Source organism: Bos javanicus, chromosome 13 (genome assembly GCF_032452875.1).
Source record: "Bos javanicus breed banteng chromosome 13, ARS-OSU_banteng_1.0, whole genome shotgun sequence".
NCBI classification, from domain to species: Eukaryota; Metazoa; Chordata; class Mammalia; order Artiodactyla; family Bovidae; genus Bos; species Bos javanicus.
The window spans coordinates 26,661,391-26,681,023 of NC_083880.1; the positions used below are offsets into that span (position 1 = coordinate 26,661,391).

At 38.3% G+C, this 19,633-nt stretch overlaps 1 protein-coding gene across 6 annotated transcripts in view; it reads left to right on the forward strand.

Moving 5' to 3' along the window:
- MYO3A (myosin IIIA) overlaps positions 1–19,633 on the forward strand; it is a 174,406-nt gene that overhangs the window by 114,636 nt on the left and 40,137 nt on the right. For all 6 annotated transcript variants that reach the window (XM_061436045.1, XM_061436041.1, XM_061436044.1 and 3 more), the window contains exons 21-25: positions 8,914–9,067; positions 10,416–10,504; positions 12,413–12,542; positions 17,651–17,730; positions 18,183–18,260. In XM_061436045.1, the coding sequence (XP_061292029.1) occupies positions 8,914–9,067; positions 10,416–10,504; positions 12,413–12,542; positions 17,651–17,730; positions 18,183–18,260 (531 nt within the window). The remainder of the gene's footprint in view (positions 1–8,913; positions 9,068–10,415; positions 10,505–12,412; positions 12,543–17,650; positions 17,731–18,182; positions 18,261–19,633) is intronic.

The window sequence follows — 19,633 nt, forward strand, 5'->3', positions numbered from 1 at the left end:
GATTGGGTTTTTTTTTTTTCCTTTTCCTTTCATTCTGTCACTTCCCTGTGAAGGCAAAATTTATAACTGAGAAATGCTTACGTAGCTGTGTATTGGTTACCACAGATAAAGAGAGCATTTCTACTAAGGGAGGCAGCTTTTTGTAATAGCCCTCACAGTGAGTCTCCATGGTAATTTGTAGCCAAGATTTTGCTTCTTTGGGGTTTGTTTTTGCTTATTTTCCAATTTTCTTCCATGTGGAAGGGAGCTCAACAGTAGGCAAAGAGTGATAGAAAGCTTGAAGTTCTCTTCAAGTCACAATCAGACTGGTGTTGTAGTGATGGGTTTTGTCCGTTAATTGTGCACTGTGGTGTAATCATTGTGGTACAGACAAGAAGAAATGATGTCTGTTTCCTAGAAGTTTACAATTCAAATGAAAGAGAATGAATATCAACCATGGATTAGTCCCCCATGGGCATGAGTTTGGATTGGAATAAATGCCATTGTTCTTTAGACTCAATTCTTGTGTGATGCTCCAAAGCATTGTTCTAGAATCCTGAAGATCCACTCTACTTCCTCATATGCCTATTGATGGGGATAAGCTTTCTGATCCATTAGCACATTTTTCTATTAACCAAACTAGAGTTGGTTTTTAAAGTGAGCTATTAATAGTTGTTTCTCTAAAGGATAGGTTTATATATATAATATGCATATGTGATTCATATATGTACCCATGGGTTTAAAATTAAAAGTCAGAAGTCATTTTATAAGCAGGAAGCTATTTACAGCACATAATGGAAGCAATAAATGCAATAAGTGACTTATCTCAGAGTGTGATGTATATGAATTTTATCTCCAGCTGTTCATATTCTAAAGTTTAAAGCTTTTGAGGATTTGGATGTGGGCTCCAACACATAATTGTGGCAACTGCAAAGAACAAAAATTCATTAATTATATAGTATCTACATTTTCCACTTTTTTTAGCATCATCAAGTAAAAAGAATCAATCAGCCGATAAAAAATAGACCCCTTATACGTTTCAAATTGTTTTGCTTGCAAAGTGTGAATTTTTATTTTATATCCGGCTTTTCCCCCTGTCATACCACTTGTGTTTAGTGGTAGTGGCATTTGTGTTCTGTGTGCTCTCCAAGGGATAAAGGCCGTTTTATAGGCATTTTCCTTATCGGCATTGACAGCCTGTACACTGAAGAAACCCTTGGTATACAACAAATCTTCCTTTATAAATGATTGGCCAAATTTTCGGCTGCTGTTTGAGATCACACCAGATGTTCCTTAAACTTCTCACCTACTGAGTATGGAACACACGCGCACGCGCGCATACACACACACACACTAGTCACTCAGTCGTGTCCAACTCTTTGCTACCCCATGGACTGTAGCCCGCCAGGCTCCTCTGTCCATGGCATCCTCTCGGGCAAGAATACTGGAGTGGGTTGCCTTTCCTTTCTCCAGGGGATCTTTCCGAGGGATTGAACCCAGGTCTCCTGCATTGCAGGAAGATTCTTTACCGTCTGAGCCACTAGGGAAGCCCTAAGTATGGAAGCTGGTACCTAAATGAGTGGATGCACGTGGCGCATCCCTGAAGCCTCTCCTGGCTGTGAGCAAAATGCCTTTTCCCTCTGGCTCTCGCAGGCTGCTTTCTGGACTCCTGGTCCTTCCCACCCCTCACTCATGATGCACACTGTTTCTCTTCCATCAAGGAAGTGGGTCAGCACCCTGCATCAAGGAAGTGGGTCATGCCCTGTGATGTGGGTATGTGTGGTACTTATTTTGATAATATTTAAAAAATATTTTAATTATGATTAAAAATATTGTTGAATGAGATAGACAGTTAGGAGCATAAATCTGTATACAGCTACTATAGTTTTCTACATGTGAGGGTAGAGCACAATATTGACAAACTGAAAAACATTTTTTGGTGAAGACTGAAACATGACAGTAAAGGATAAATTGTTTAAGGTGAAAGAGATCCTGGTGTTTAGAAAATTACATGTCTGAATTCCTAAATCAAATGTCTCCTTATCCTAAACCAGTGCCTGTCAATGGAATATAAATTTGTTAAAGCCTTTATGGCTTTTAAACACTTTTCAAAGATAGGTACCATATACAAAGAGTGACTAGATGAAACTTCAGTTCAGTTCAGTTCAGTCGCTCAGTTGTGTGCAACTCTTTAGGACCCCATGAATCGCAGCACTCCAGGCCTCCCTGTCCATCACCAACTCCCGGAGTTCACTCAAACTCACGTCCATTGAGTTGGTGATGCCGTCCAGCCATCTCATCCTCTGTCGTCCCCTTTTCCTCCTGCCCCCAATCCCTTCCAGCATCAGAGTCTTTTCCAGTGAGTCAACTCTTCACATCAGGTGGCCAAAGTACTGGAGTTTCAGCTTTAGCATCATTCCTTCCAAAGAAATCCCAGGGCTGATCTCCTTTAGAATGGACTGGTTGGATCTCCTTGCAGTCCAGGGGACTCTCAAGAGTCTTCTCCAACACCACACTTCAAAAGTAGCAATTCTTCTGCGCTCAACTTTCTTCACAGTCCAACTCTCACATCCACACATGACCACTGGAAAAACCATAGCATTGACTAGACGGACCTTTGTTGGCAAAGTAATGTCTCTGCTTTTCAATATGCTATCTAGGTTGGTCATAACTTTCCTTCCAAGGAGTAAGCATCTTTTAATTTCATGGCTGCAATCACCATCTGCAGTGATTTTGGAGCCCCAAAAAATAAAGTCTGACTTTGTTTCCACTGTTTCCCTATTTCCCATGAAGTGATGGGACCAGATGCCATGATCTTCGTTTTCTGAATGTTGAGCTTTAAGCCAACTTTTTCACTCTCCACTTTCACTTTCATCAAGAGGCTTTTTAGTTCCTCTTCACTTTCTGCCATAAGGGTGGTGTCATCTGCATATCTGAGGTTATTGATATTTCTCCCGGCAATCTTGATTCCAGCTTGTGCTTCTTCCAGCCCAGCATTTCTCATGATGTACTCTGCATAGAAGTTAAATAAGCAGGGTGACAATATACAGCCTTGACGTACTCCTTTTCCTATTTGGAACCAGTCTGTTGTTCCACGTCCAGTTCTAACTGTTGCTTCCTGACCTGCATACAGGTTTCTCAAGAGGCAGGTCAGGTCGTCTGGTATTCCCATCTCTTTCAGAACTTTCCACAGTTTATTGTGATCCACATAGTCAAAGGCTTTGGCATAGTCAATAAAGCATAAATTTCAAAATATATTGTACAGATCTTTTTTCAGAAAAAAAAAAAGGAGCCATTCTATGGAACATCATTTAAATCTCCTTTCTACAAAATTCATCATTTGTGTGTTAGTCTCTCAGTTGTGTCTGACTCTTTGCAACCCCATACACTGTAGCCTGGCTCCTCTGTCCATGGAATTTTCAAGGCAGGCATACTGGAGTGGCATGCCATTCCCTTCTCTAGGGTATCTTTTGACCCAGGGATCAAACCCTGGTCTCCTGCATTGCAGGCAGATTCTTTACTGTCTGACCTACCAGGGAAATATATGTAAAATATAATATATATATTTTATTAGGAATTATCCAAAATATTGCCTCATTAGGTTACTTGTCAAATTCTGAATTAAAGACTTATGTCATCTCAAATTAATGATGATCAATATTCCCTTTGGCTTGCTATAATCATTAATGTAAAAATGAGCAGGACCATTGATATCAGCTTTGAATAGAAAATACTGAAAGAAATATATTTCCAATCATAAATTTTATTTAGATTTTTACAGCATGCATATTTGCCACTTTGCTTTCTTTATTTTTAGTTTTTTAAAAAGTTATTTCAGTAAAATATTATAACTAAAAATAATATGTATATATAGAAAGAGAGCAAATGATAAAGCAAATGCAGTAAAAGGCTAGAAAAGGATACATAGAAGTTCTTTGTACCATTCTTGCCACTTTTCTGTTAGTTTGAAATTAGTTCAGCATAAAAAGTGGCAAAATTTCTTTTTTCACTTTAATAAATGTACTTAATTCAACTCGAGTACTGATAACATGCAAAATCACAGATTTTCAACGTATAAGGGTTTTCATTCTCTCTTAGAATGAATAACTTCTCAATGGTTTCTTTCCACATGGGCAACATTTTCATGAATATGTACACTTATATGAGCAGTTGGTGAGTAAGAATTCTTTTACTAAAAGACAGATGTCAGGGAATAAATGTATATGTGTGGCCTCTTTCCCCTGCAAATGTTCTGTCAACAACACATTCATTTATCTATTAAGTTTTACAACACATTCAGGCATTGTCAACATTTTGAAATGTTAAAACCAGAAGAAACCTAAGTAGATCATTTATACAGTTCATAGATACAAATGACTCCCTGCGACTTGCCCAGTGTTACAGGCTGATTAAACAAAGCCAGGACTGAATCCAGATGTCTGATACCCACCCAAGCATCTTCTCATTAACAAATAAAGTTGAAAAGAACCAGGAACCGAACAAAGTATTCTCTCATACAGAAGAAAACATGCTCCATCTCATTGAAAGAAAGGAAGAAGGAAGAAGGGAGAGAGGAAGGAAGGGAGGAAAAAGAGAGAGAGAGAAAGAGTATTTTCAGATGAAAGGCCATGGAGAGTCAACCTACATCAGGAAGGAAGGACAGTGAAGAAGATGGTAGCACTGAGGCAGGTGGCAGCCGCAGCAACAGAGACTGTGACAGCGGGACATTGTAGAGACTCCCGAACAGGAAGGATACAGATCTCGTAGATGCAACAACTGGAAAAGAGAATATAGAAAAAACAGAGGAGCCCGAGGATGTAACTTAAAGGTTGAAATGGAAAGGCAGAGAGCATTCTTCCTGTGCCCTAAGGGCCTGGATGTCTCAGTGGTAGAGAATCCTGCAGTGCAGGAGCCGCAGGAGACGTGGCTTCAATCCCTGGGTCAGGAAGACCCCCTGGAGGAGGACACGGCTACCCACTCCATGTCTCTATTCTTGCCTGAAGAATCCCATGGACAGAGAAGCCTGGCAGGCTACAGTCCATAGGGTTGCAAAGAGTTGGACACAACTGAAGCGACCTAGCACGCATGCAGAGGACAGGACTGCTACCTTTTTCATCTTTATTTCTACCTTCCCTGGTCCCACGTACCCCTAAATATACATGACTCTATCTGTTAATGGTAGCCACCCCTCTACGCTGCTGTGTGAGTCTGAGGACAGTGTAGGAATCTTGAGTCTCTCCTGGGGTGACATTTTGACCCAAAATATTTAAGCTTGCGGTGTAGGCCGTAGCTGTGGATGCATCTTCCATAGCCTTTCTACTCTGTCTGTCCACACCTCACACTCAAAATTCATTGCAAAACAAGGAAATCTTATCTCAGGCATGAAGTTTTCTAACACAACTTCTCACTTCCTTTCTCCTTGATATGTATTTAGAATGATCCCTTTTTCAAAAGGAATTTGGGGCACCTGAACAGAGTAGGGATTTTATATGCTGAACAGCTCAGCTTTACTGTAGTTAATAACTCCACCGGGGACTTCCCTGGTGGTCCAGTGGCTAAGACTCTGTCCTCTCTGTGCAGGGGACCTGGGTTCAATACCTAGTTGGGGAACTAGATCCCACATGCCACAATTAAGACCCAGCACAGCCAAATAAATAAATAAACATCAAAAAAAAAAAAAACCCTCTAGTCATCCTCTTTGAAGGTATTTTTAATATACAGGGCATAACAGAGGACTTTCTGAGTAGCTATATGGGCTACATATTTCCACATATACTTAAAAACACCAATGTTTTGAGATCATAACAGCTATAAGAATACATAACATGTTGTTTTAGGCATAATCATTTTACTAAGAGCGCTTTGTAAATCCTAACAGCATTTTTTTTCTCCATCATGCTGGAGATACTAACCAGTGTCTTAAAAGTCTCAGTCCATTGTTTTCCAAGTTCCTCATCTCTGCTCTGTGTAACCTGCCACCAAAGCAGTCAGTGGATTTTGACACAAGCAAATAGAAGTGAAAAATGCATTGGTTTAGACCTTAACCTTGCACACTTTCGGCAGAAAACATACAAAGCCTCTTTGAACTTTGCAGTTGCCATTTAAGCTATAATCTGCTGTCAGCATAATGTGCCTGACAGTCAAGTAATTCTAGGTCTGTGTACATCTCTCAAGGTTACCTTCCAATGAAAAAGCTGTGAAACTTCATTTCACAGTTTCCATTTTTTGTAAGTTTCCATTTTTTCGTACTGGGTAAACTGGACGTCTTTCAGGTGATCTACCTTTCAGAGCAGTGGGTTCTGCCTCATTTTTATGTATTAAGATTTTGTTGTATTTAACAATACATGTTTATTTTTTTCCTGGTGACACTCGAACTGTGATTTTAATTTTATAAGGCTCTAAAAGCAGTGGTTAGAAGATTTGCATATTAAATGCCCCACCTGCCATGGGCTAAATTCTTCCACCAAGATCCCAGATAAATTCTCTTTCTCAGAACCCCTTGTAGTACACTGTACATCAGTTCAGTTCAGTTCAGTTGCTCAGTTGTGTCCGACTCTTTGCGACCCCATGAATCACAGCACGCCAGGCCTCCCTGTCCATCACCAACTAACTCCCAAAGTCTACCCAAACTCATGTCCATTGAGTCAGTGATGCCATCCAGCCATCTCATCCTTTGTTGTCTCCTTCTCCTCCTGCCCCCAATCCATCCCAGCATCAGAGTCTTTTCCAACGAGTCAACTCTTCATATGAGGTGGCCAAAGTACTAGAGTTTCAGCTTCAGCATCAGTCCTTCCAATGAACACCCAGGACTGATCTCTTTTAGGATGGACTGGTTGGATCTCCTTGCAGTCCAAGGGACTCTCAAGAGTCTTCTCCAACACCACAGTTCAAAAGCATCAATTCATCGGCGCTCAGCTTTCTTCACAGTCCAACTCTCACATCCATACGTGACCACAGGAAAAACCACAGCCTTAACTAGACATACCTTTGTTGGCAAAGTAATGTCTCTGCTTTTGAATATGCTATCTAGGTTGGTCATAACTTTCCTTCCAAGGAGTAAGCATCTTTTAATTTCATGGCTGCAGTCACCATCTGCAGTGATTTTGGAGCCCCAAAAAATAAAGTCTGACACTGTTTCCACTATTTCCCCATCTATTTCCCATGAAGTGATGGAACCACATGCCATGATCTTAGTTTTCTGAATGTTGAGCTTTAAGCCAACTTTTTCACTCTGTACATAGCACTTATCTAACCTGTGTTACCTTGCATTTTAGGTAGTTATTTACTAATCACTCAGTTTATCTTAAATCCACTGGGACTTCATTTTAAACATCTCTTTATCATCCATCACAGTGCTTTATTATAAAGTGTTCAATGAAAATATTTATATTCAAGAATATATTATTGAATATATTGAATAAATATATATATATATTCAAGAATATATTAAAATAGTAATGAAAATAGCATGTGACTTGAGTTTGTGAATGGAGAACGTTCTGCCCCAGACAGTGATTATCTGTTATACTTCCCCAGCAATAGCTGCTTTAGAACCTGAGACCTGGTATGTACCTTCCATGTAAGTGTCTCTAAGGGTCGGAGGTCAGAGGTCATCTCTTAACAGACTGCAGCACTAGGGGTGGGGAAGGACGAAGAGTGAAGGCAAAAGTCACAGAAGCAGAGCTGCAGCATGCTTCTTCCCATCCCTTTTGTAAACTAGATTATCGGCATCTATGTTTTGCTGGTACTACCATCTTCCAGTAGTTATTGTTTATTGTTTTTATTTTTATGCATTTGACATTACAGTATGCTGCTAAGTCACTTCAGTCGTGTCCGACTCTGTGCGACCCCATAGACGGCAGCCCACCAGGCTCCCCGTCCCTGGGACTCTCCAGGCAAGAACACTGGAGTGGGTTGCCATTTCCTTCTCCAATGCATGAAAGTGAAAAGTGAAAGTGAAGTCGCTCAGTCGTCTCCGACTCTCAGCGACCCCATGGACTGCAACCTACCAGGCTCCTCTGTCCATGGGATTTTCCAAGCAAGAGTACTGGAGTGGGGTGCCATTGCCTTCTCCGGACATTACAGTATACGAAACCACAAATGGTTACTAGTGTACCAGGTATTTTTACTTTGTTAGATGGAGATTGTTACTTCTATTTAGTAGATGAAAAAATGGATGTCTAAGAGGAAGAAAACTCCGAAGGACAGGTGGCTAGTTAAGTGGCAGAGCCCAGATGGGAACCTGCATGTTCTTGGTTCTTCATCCATCAGTGGCTCCTGTGACCCACAGTTGTTCATCCCAAATAATGCAAATGTCATCATGATTGAAAAGTGATGTTCTTGAGAGATTGCTTAAGTTAGATAAAAGGCTGAAATTGGGGGAAATGTGACCCTAAGATATACCTAATTAATATTCTGTCAATTCTTGAGGACTTCCCTGGTGGTTCAGCATTTGGGACTTTGCCTTCCAATGCAGGAGGTGCCAGTTCCATTCCTGATCAGGGAGCCAAGATCCCATGTGCTTCACAGCCAAAAAACCAAAACATAAAAGCAAGCAATATTGTAGCAAATTCAATAAAGACTTTAAGAAACAGTTCACGTCAAAAAAAAAATTAACAAGAAATTATGTAACATAATTTTATTACAGCTCACTAGCAACATAGTCCCCCATGTCTGGAAAGCTTGAGATTCTAATAGAGGGAATTCTAATATATGGAATAGAAACTTTTTATGGCTACCCTGAATATCAACAGTGCTGACTTTAATGAATTAGCACATCTGGAGAGAGAGAAATAAAATAGTACCCTCAGTTTAAGGGCAAGGTCATAGGGAGCAATTTTTTATATGTAGAGCAGAATTTTAGGTAATTTCTGCCAGTTTACATATTGTTCACAAAATTTTAAGTATTTCTATGCCTGTCATGTCCCATTATAGAATGAATACCTAAATGAAGATATTGATGCTAGAATTATTGAATATGAAGATAACCGGCCTCTCCTAGACATGTTTCTGCAGAAGCCAATGGGTTTACTGTCCCTCCTTGATGAAGAAAGTAGATTTCCCAAGGCCACAGACCAAACTCTTGTAGGTGGGTTTTAAATTCAGTATGTCTAAATAGTTTTCAGGTAATGCAGTCATGTAATTATGAATGTTTTTTTTTTTTTTAAAGTTAGTAGAATATTGCTGTGACAAAGACTGGACATGTAACTTTAGAGAAGAGGCTTTTGATCTAATACCTGGACCAGTGAATGTTTATAATAGGGTGAAATATTTAGTGATAAACAAATTTCCATATTCAACTTCACCTTATATTATGGTAGAGCCCTGACTATAGGATTTTATGTTAGAAATGACCCTAGAGATCATCCAGCCCAAAATTAGAAATGGAAGGGCAGGGCGAAAGGACAGCTCTCAGAATGGAAAAGAGATAGATGGAAAAGAAAATAACCCCAAAGTTGTGGGGAAATCATTTCATACTAGTCACTTGATTTTGATGTTAAAATGTACCTTCCATGACATGAAATAACAGAGATCTTGTGTTGGTAAAATTATTGTAGAACTTCCTTTATGATCCTATTGTGTTTCCTTTGTAATCAATAATAACCTATAGCTCCTCTTAGAGAAAAGAGAGACAAAATACCAAATGTCTAGGCTCGTGGTTTCACATCCAGTTGTGTTTCACAAAGCTCTCTGGACAATCTCAAGTACTTGGTTTTTTCTTTCCTCTGTTCTTAGAGTGTGGTCTCTAGACCGGGGACATCAGCATCCCCCTTGGGAACTTGCTAGAAATATTAATTCTTGGATCCCACTCCAAGACCTATTGAGTCAGAAGCTCTGGAGGTGGGACCCAGCAGTCTATTTTAACAAACCCTCCAGGTGATTCTGATGCTTGGCAAGGTTTGAGTACTGCTGCTCTGCAGTAGCGGAGAAGGCAATGGCACCCCACTCCAGTACTCTTGCCTGGAAAATCCATGGACGGAGGAGCCCGGTGGGCTGCAGTCCATGGGGTCGCTAAGAGTCGGAGACGACTGAGCGACTTCACTTTCACTTTTCACTTTCATGCATTGGAGAAGGAAATGGCAGCCCACTCCAGTGTTCTTGCCTGGAGAATACCAGGGATGGCGGAGCCTGGTGGGCTGCTGTCTATGGGGTCGCACAGAGTCAGACACGACTGAAGTGACTTAGCAGCAGCAGCAGCAGCTGTGCAATAGTACCATTCCATTACTGTAATCGTAATGGAATGGTAAAATTCATGATCTCGAGTTTTACCTTACCATTTATAATTATATTACAAATCTACATGTAGTAGTTATATAGAATTTTCAGTTTTTTCACGGCACATTTTCCATTTTATGGTGAAAGAGAAGATTCTATCAATCAGTATTTTTTGAGACATTCCAACATGCTTAATCTTGGAGTTAAATTTTTTTCTACAGAAAAATTTGAAGGTAATCTGAAATCACAATACTTCTGGAGACCTAAAAGAATGGAGCTTAGTTTTGGAATTCACCATTATGCAGGAAAGGTAAGAACTCTGAAGCACTATAACTGAGGTTCTCTTTAGTCTTTTGTTGAATAATAAAGCTATGAAAATTTTGGCCCCAGATATTTACAGATAGTTATAATGAGATAAAGAGTCCATCTTTCTGATCCTAAGATCTGGCTTGGGCAGCAGTTGGCTGGCAGTTTTCCCTTCTTTTAATGATAACTGGGAACCTTTTATATAAATTGCCTTCTTCAGACTTGAGATGCTTCTCTGTCTACTGCAGCCTTTGTCTCTCCTCCTTCCCAACAAGAGAAGGTACCAGGCAGAAGGTATGGCCAGATAACTGAGCTGATTAATTAGATAGGATTAGCTTATGGACTGGCATGCAGTTAGAGGAAGCAATGTTTATGCACTGACGGATACACTTTCCTATACCAGAGCAAACCTCAGATATGTTGTCCTGTGCCCAGAAGACGGTTTCCATTCCTTCTGTAGAGAATAACAGATCTTTCACTCACAATGATGTTATAAATATTGGAGGACTAAGAAGATATTCAAATCAAGAAGGGGAATTCATAGAAATACATAAACAAATAGAATAACGGCTAGAACCCTAAGAATTCTAGTCTAATAGAACTTCTGTGTCAGTCAACATTCCAGACTTTTGTCATTGAAAGCAAAATCTACCTTAAATATTTTAGTTATAACCTTTCTCATGATTTTCAGCACACGATTTTATAAATAAGTCTCCTTTAAAACAATCATTAAAGATTTCCTATGATTTTATCCAGTTGTTTTTAACTATATTAGTCTTCTGGGCTGCCATAACAAAAATACCTCTGGCTGGGTGTCCTAAACAATAGAAATTGTATTTGCTCACAGTTCTGGAGACTAGAAGTCCAAGATCAAGGGGCCAGCAGATCTGGTATCTTGTGAGGCCTCTCTTCCTGGTTTGCAGGTGGCTGCCTTCTCTCTATGTTTCATATAGCCTTTTCTCTACGTACATGTAAGGAAGAGAAAGAGATCTCCTGTGTAGATATCTTCCTTTTATTATAAGAACACCAGTCCTGTGGGCTTAGGGCATCACCTTTAAACCTCTTTTAACCCTCATTACCTTCTAAAGACCTTGTATCCAAATATAGTCATATTGGGGGTTAGATTTGCAACATACTAATTTTGGAGGGATGAAATTCACCCCATAAAAACAACCACATTGAACCACCCTACCAAAATCTTGGGGTTACATTGATCTTTAAAAATCTTAACATTATTTAGAAGTGCCAGAAACACTAAACACCCACAGTATATGTAGTCCCTGCTACTGTGGAGCAAATTCTATAAAGGCCTTTTCACTGCAGGCAAATCAATTATCATAGAAATGAGAATACCTTTCTGGCCCCAACCCTCCAAATAGAGGTGGGAAACACACAACATTTCCACTATAATAAGTGGGAGGAATCAACCCTTTTTGATCATTTCCACCCAAATAAAATCAGTGAGGCACAAATTTGTCTCTGAAAAGAGGTAGTGTAAACCTGAAGAGGTTCACATTTCTAAAGTTGTAAAGGATTACCATTATAAATCTTTGTGTAGCTGTCACTCAGCACTGAGTAAGCTGTCTATATGTATCTATTAATGTGGGCTTCCCAAGTGGCTCAGATGGTAAAGAGACCGCCTGCAATGCAGGAGACCCGAGTTCAATCCCTGGGTTGGGAAGATCCCCTGGAGAAGGGAATGGCAACCCACTCCAGTATTCTTGCCTGGAGAATCCCATGGACAGAGGAGCCTGGCAGGCTACCATCCATGCGGTCACAAAGCGTCGGACACAACTTGAGTGACTAACACTTCTACACTTTCACATCTATTGATAATGATAATGATGATGGTAGTGAGGACAACGGTGATAACATTGATTGTGACAGTGTTTGTAATGTACTTTATCAACAGGTCATCTATAATGCAAGTGGGTTCTTGGCTAAAAATAGAGACACTCTTCCCACTGATATTGTGCTCCTTTTGAGGTCATCAGAAAACAGTGTAATTCAACAACTAGTCACCCATCCTCTGACAAGAACAGGTAAAATGAGGCAATTTCCTTCCATTTTTTTGTATGTGTGGGTTGGGTTTTAGTTTTATAAGAAGCTAGGTTTCCAGTAAAGTGTTTGAAGCACTCACCAGAAAGTTTGGTGGTGTTTGAGCTTCTCATTAGAAGAGTACAGTCACCCCCAGAGAGTTTAGAATTATCTACTGTGTCAGGAGTGGGCAGCATGGGATGATGCTTCAAGATTCCACAAGTTTAGTGAGTTCTGCCTTATTGATTAAAAAGTCACATGCTTTTGTTCCAACCAACTATATAATCTTTGCATTTGCTTTTAAGTACAAAAAGTGTAATTCGGTTTGTTTTTCTTTATTGGAGTTTAACATTATTCTCTGCACTTCATTTTTTATAGTTTGAGTTCTAGTTGAGATATAATTCAACTATGGTTTATAGTTGAGGCATAACTGACATAGAATAAGCAGCACATACTTAGACAGTAAAATTTGATGAGGCCTTGACATACATAGACTCCTGTAAAACCATCACCACAGGTAATAGTGAACAAGTTCATTATCCCCAAGTGCTGTTTCCTCTTGAGTCTTTATTGTCCTTCATTCCAGTCCTTCATGCCCCTATCCAATTGTTTCAGCATCATTTGTTAAAAAGATTATTCTTTTCCCTAATGCATTGCTTGGGCATCCTTGGAGAGATAGAGAAGGAAAGAGAGACTGTTTATTTCTGGGCTGTGTTGTGTATCACTGATATTTGTCTGTCTTTATGCCAATAATACACCTCTTGATTGCTGTAGCTTTACTAAAATTTTTGAAATCAGGTAATATAAGTCACCCAGCTTTGTTCTTCTTTTCCAGAGTTGTTCAGGTGTGATTATAATTCCTTTGCCTTTCCATGTAAATTTAAAATGGAGTTTGTCAATTTCTACCCAAAATGCTGGTGAAGCTTTGATTGGATTGCCCTGAAGCCATAGATTAGTTTGGGGATATCTGCTATCTTCATAATATTGAGTCCTCCAATCAGGGAGCACAATATGCTTATTTTTCAAGTCTTCCTTAATTTCTGTCAGCAACATTTTGTAGTTGTCAGTGTACAAGTCTTGCATGTTTTCTGTCAAATTATCTGCTATTATATCACATTCTATGCTCTAATAAATGGTGCTTTTTAGTTCAAATTTTGTATGTTCCTAGTATATGGAAATTGGGGGCAGGAGGAGAAGGGGACGACAGAGGATGAGATGGCTGGATGGCATCACTGACTCGATGGATGTGAGTCTGAGTGAACCTCGGGAGTTGGTGATGGACAGGGAGACCTGGTGTGCTGCGATTCATGGGGTTGCAAGGAGTCGGACACGACTGAGTGACTGAACTGAACTGAGTATATGGAAATCCATTTGATTTTTGTGTATTGATCTTTTGCCCTGCAGTGTTGCTAAACTCATGTTAGAGTAGCTTTTTTTGTAAATTTCATAGGTTCTCTACATAGATGGTGATGTCATCTGGGACTAAAGTGTTTGCCCTTTCTTTTTCATTCTTTTTATGTTGTGTTTCTTCATATTGCCTGGTTCCACTGCCCAGAATCACAGATGCAATGTTGAATACAAGTAGTAAAAGTGAACATTCTTGGCTTATTCCTGATCTTGGAGGAAGCCATCAGATTTCCCCCATTAACTATGATATGTTAGCTATATGTTTTTCATAAATGACCTTAATCAGGAGGAAGTTGCTTTCTGTTTCTAGTTTGCTAAGTTTTTATCAAGCATGCATGTTTGAATTTTGTCAAATGCATTTTCTGCATCTACTGAGATGATTATTTGTTTTTACTTTGTTTTGTTTTTGAAATTTATAAAAATGGTGAGTTGCATATATTGGGTTTTGAACATTACACTAACTTTAATTCCTGGGAAAATCTTGACATGGTCATGATGCATTTGACTATGTATTGCCAGATTCAATTTGCTAACCTTTTGTTAAGAATTTTTGCATCTATGTTCATGAAGAATATTGGACTGTAGTTTTCTTATAATGTTTTTTCTGATTTTGGAATCAGAGTAATGCTGGTCTCATAGAATGAATTGAGAAATAATGCTTCCTCTTCAATTTTCAGGAAAAATAGGGTGAATATTAGTGAGTTGCTCAGTTGTGTCTGACTCTTTGCAACCTCATGGACTATACAGTCCATGGAATTCTCCAGGCCAGCATACTGGAGTAGGTAGCCTTTCTCTTCTCCAGGGCATCTTCCCAACCCAGGAATCAAACCCTGGTCTCCTGCATTGCAGACAGATTCTTCACCAGCTGAGCCACAAGGGAAGCCCAAGAATACTGGAGTGGGTAGCCTATCCCTTCTCCAGCAGAACTTCCCAACTCAGTAATCCAACCGGGTCTCCTGCACTGCAGGCAGATTCTTTACCAACTGAGCTATGAGGGAAGCCCCCAGGGTGAATATTGTTTGTTTCTAAATGACTTTGTAGAATTCATCAGGGATGTCATCTGAACCCGAAGGGTTTTTGTGTGTATGTACATGACAAGGCTTTTAACTGCAGATTCAGTCTTTTGATAAATACAAAGCTATTCAAGTTATTTTAATTTTGAATTAGCTTTAGAGTAGTTTTATCTTTTAAGAAAAATTTCTGTTTAATCTGTGCTGTCAAATTTATTGACATAAAGTTGATAATAATCTCTTATTATCCTTTTGATATTTGTAGATCATGAGGTTATATCTGTTCTCTCATTCCTGATATAAATAACTTGTGTCCTCTCTCATTTTATTTTTGATAGATTTTCTAGAGATTTACCAATTTTATTGATATTCTTGAAGAACCAACTTATAGTTTCATTGATTTTACCTATTGAATTTTTCATTTTATTTTATTGATTTCTTTTTTTTTTTTTTTGCTTTTGTCTTATTGTTTTCTTCTTTTTCCTTTGGGGTTTATTTTGTCTTCAAATTTCTAATGTGAAAACTTAAGTCATTGATTTAAGAAAATGTCTTCTTTTCAAATATAAGGCTTTTAAAAAATTTATTTATTTTAATTGGAGGCTAATTACTTTACAATATTGTAGTGGTTTTTGCGATACACTGACATGAATCAGCCATGGGTGTACATGGGTCCCCCATCCTGAACCCCCCTCAAATATAGATTTTTAAAAGCAATTAATCTATCCTAATTAATGTGCTCTTCTCACTTGTATATTTATATATATATTTATATATATATTATATATATAATAATATTAATATATATTATTATATATATATAAATATATATATATTATATATAAATATATATAATATATTATATATATTATATATATAATATATAATATATATAATATATTATGGAATTATATATATTATATATAATATATATATATATTATATATATATATGGAAGCATGATGAATATACAAAGTGAGAAGAGCAAGTGAGAATATATATATATAAATATATATATTTATTTATATATTTATTATATATTATATATATATTATATATATATTTATTTAAATATATATATATTTTATATTATATATATTATATATATTATATAAATATATTAAATATATTAAATAAATATATATATAATATATAATAAATATATAAATAAATATATATATTTATATATATATATATTCTCACTTGCTCTTATCACTTTGTATATTCATCATGCTTCCAAGAAATCTCTAAGTAGGTGGTCATTTTTTCCCCAAGTAAATTTTCTTTTCCAAAACTTTCCCTGGTAATCGTAAACAAAAACAAAACAAAAAAACCCACTAAGCATAATTCCCAAAGCTGCCCCTCTGACAATGCTTGGTCCACTCACCTGTGTCCAGAAGAGTCTCATTTCAAGAGTCACTTGTGCAGAGACAGTTTCAGCCCAGCAGAAAAGCCACACTGTCACCCCAGAGCTTTTCCTGAAGTGATGAGGGGAGGGGAATGAGACCAGAGCAGTGACACCGCCAGCCACAGCCCAGGCAGGGTTCCTTCCTGCACCCTTAGCTCAGAGCCAACCTTCCACAGCCACCAAAAGACAAAAAAAAAGGGGAAAAATTTGCCAAAACATAGCCTGTACTTATCGCCTAAAAGGACAAAATTAACAGTCTTCCTGAAGTGACACTGAATTCTGGAGATATTTCAGACACTTCTCCTAGGATGATACACTCATGGATCGTAGGTTGGTTGGTGTACTATGCTTGGTGGGGGCAGTGGGAAGGGTGCGGAAGGAGTGAAAAACAGCTAACATTTCTAGGCACCCACCTCACACCAGACCCACTGTCATGCCGTCAAAATCCCATGAGGTGGGCTTTATCATCCCCATTTTATGGACTCACACTGTGACTCAGAGACCAAGTAAATAATCCACAATTTAAGCACTACAGCTGGAACGTAAACTCAGGTCTTCCTGGCTTCAAAGGACATAATATTTTCACTACACCACGAGTTTTCATAACCTCGACTGTGTACAGTTATATAGCCCAGCACCAGGCACATATTTCTGAATGTTAGGTTGAAAATGTCCTTTGCTTTCAACCATGTTTGATTTGCATATAATTACTTCATGTGAATTAATGACCCATATGATTTTTAAGGTCCATTCTAAAGCTGATGTTTGCATTAAGGGAAAGCTCAGGGGATTTCTCTAGCAGTCCAGTAGTTAAGACTTTGCCTCCCAAAGCAGGGGCTGCAGGTTTGATCCCTGATTGGGGAGCTAAGATCCCAGGTCCCTCGTGGTCAAGAAACCAAAACATAACATAGAAGCAATATTGTAACAAAGTCAATAAGGACTTTCCACATAAAAAAAAAATCTTAAGAAAATCTCAGGTGCTATTTAAAGCACACACACAAAGAAGCAGATTGCTTCCTTTGTCTTAATCACCCCATATCTTGTAGCAGGTAAAAGGAAATCTAACACTTACCTCTACTTTTTATGTTTTTTAAGCTGGAAGTTTTACTTTTTTTCTGAATTTAACACTAGCTATATATTTTCGAATAATATTATTTAATTTCTAAGTGTCTCAATGACTAGTTAACCAAGCATGCATATTGTGGGAAGGGCAATTCTTATTTTAACTTTCAAGTGGAGGAAACCTTGTAGCCGTTAAAGATTCTAAAGAATTTTCTCTACATTCCCATAGGTAATCTGCCACATTCTCAAACTAAAAACATAATAAACTATCAAATGAAGACTTCAGAAAAATCAATTAACCTGACAAAGGTAAGAAAATGTTTTTCATGGCAGTAAGTCTAAGAACCTAACCTCCTCATACAATGGCAGTATCTGTATGAGAAGGCTAAACAGCCTTTCCCTTCATTTTCTCTTTTTGATCTTTCTTTTCTACTTCAACAGATATTGTTATGTTCATATTACTGCTTGTCACTTAAATAGTCATGCATTTCTGATATAGTCCAAACTCCTCTTTTATAATTGGTTTTAATGTTACTCCAAGACCAACTAAATATGTATTAGCTAAAGTCAGAGATACTCACATCCCATGGAAAACTGATTAAAATCCCAATGAGACTGACAAAACAATTACTTTAAAGTAAAAATTCAGCGTTTTGTCATTTTATGTATGTGAAAGGGTAGACTAATGAAGGTTCCATGTGCTCCCTGTAGATCGTAAAGTACAACAGATGCTGAAGCATCACTATCTTTCTTGGTCTTAGGGTGAGACTGGAGAAGCCACTCGTCATGCCAGAGAGACGACCAACATGAAAACACAAACAGTTGCATCCTATTTTAGAGTAAGAGGTGACATTATGATATGTTGTGCTTAAGCATGTTATTTATTCTAAATTATAGTTGCCAGTTAAAAGTAAGTAACAAATATCAGAATGCTATTAGCAAAGAAGAATTTTTGTTGTATTTCATTTACTATCTGTTAGATATAGGATATATTAGGTATTGTCAAAAACCTATGGATTGGTTTACTTTGGTATTTTATCAATAAAATTATTGTATATTAGATCAGTCTTAAGGGAGGTCCACGGCAAGAGGAGAAGGGGACGACAGAGAATGAGATGGCTGGGTGGCATCACTGACTCGATGGACATGAGTCTGAGTGAACTCCGGGAGTTGGTGATGGACAGGGAGGCCTGGCGTGCTGCGATTCATGGGGTCGCAAAGAGTCGGACACGACTGAGCGACTGATCTGATCTGATCTGATAGCTTGGTTACAATTTTTCCATAGAAGCAAGCACATTTTCACTAGAATAAAGCCTAAAAAGGTTTATCATTCAATGATATGATAACCATCAATCCTTCTTCAAGACCTGAATGATCTTAGGGTGGACAGACATATGGGACAGGGTCAAGCATTCATCTCCATCAATACCTCCCTTTACCTGGATGAGCTGAAAACCTCAAGATAAAAATAGAGCCAGTGTAGACATGGGGCAAAGAGCAGGGACACCAGGGAAACACAGTAACGTGCCAAGGAAGTGATTCACTGTGACCTCAGCATGGAATCAAGGTGACTTTTCTTCCTGGGACAAGATGGGAGATAGCAAAGAAAAGAAGCCCTTTGTTCTCTCTGTGTGCTGGAGAACCTACCCTGCCTTCATTACTGGTTCCTGGTCTTGTTTATATCTTCTGATGAAATGGTAATTAACCAGGCAATGAAAATGAATAAGATACCACCTAAAACTTAGAAATTATTGATTCCATGTAACATGGAGGGAGAGGAGGAAATTGGGTTAAATTTACTCTGTGTTCAGTGAATAAATCCAGTTCTCAACAGAGTCATGAAATACTCTTAAAAATAACTAGCTAGCTTTATTAAATATTTTTTCAGGTCCTAACCTTGTAGCAGACTGTGTGTGCTTAATCACCTTTGAGTATCATCTCATGCATTTATATGCTGAGTATTTCATTTGCTTCAGGTACATCCACCTTAGAGCAGGCTCCAGCACAGCTGAATGAGAGTATTTACAGCCAGATTATTTCTTTTGCTTTAAGTGAGTTATGCAAGGCCATTATCATACCACTGTTGCATCAAACACTGTGTGTATGTTAAACCATTCATTCATAAAGTTGTTTTGTACCTCAGGCTGCAGTGAAAATGGATATATTCCATATAGTATGTCCATCACACTTGTATCTCTAGTGCCTGAAAGAT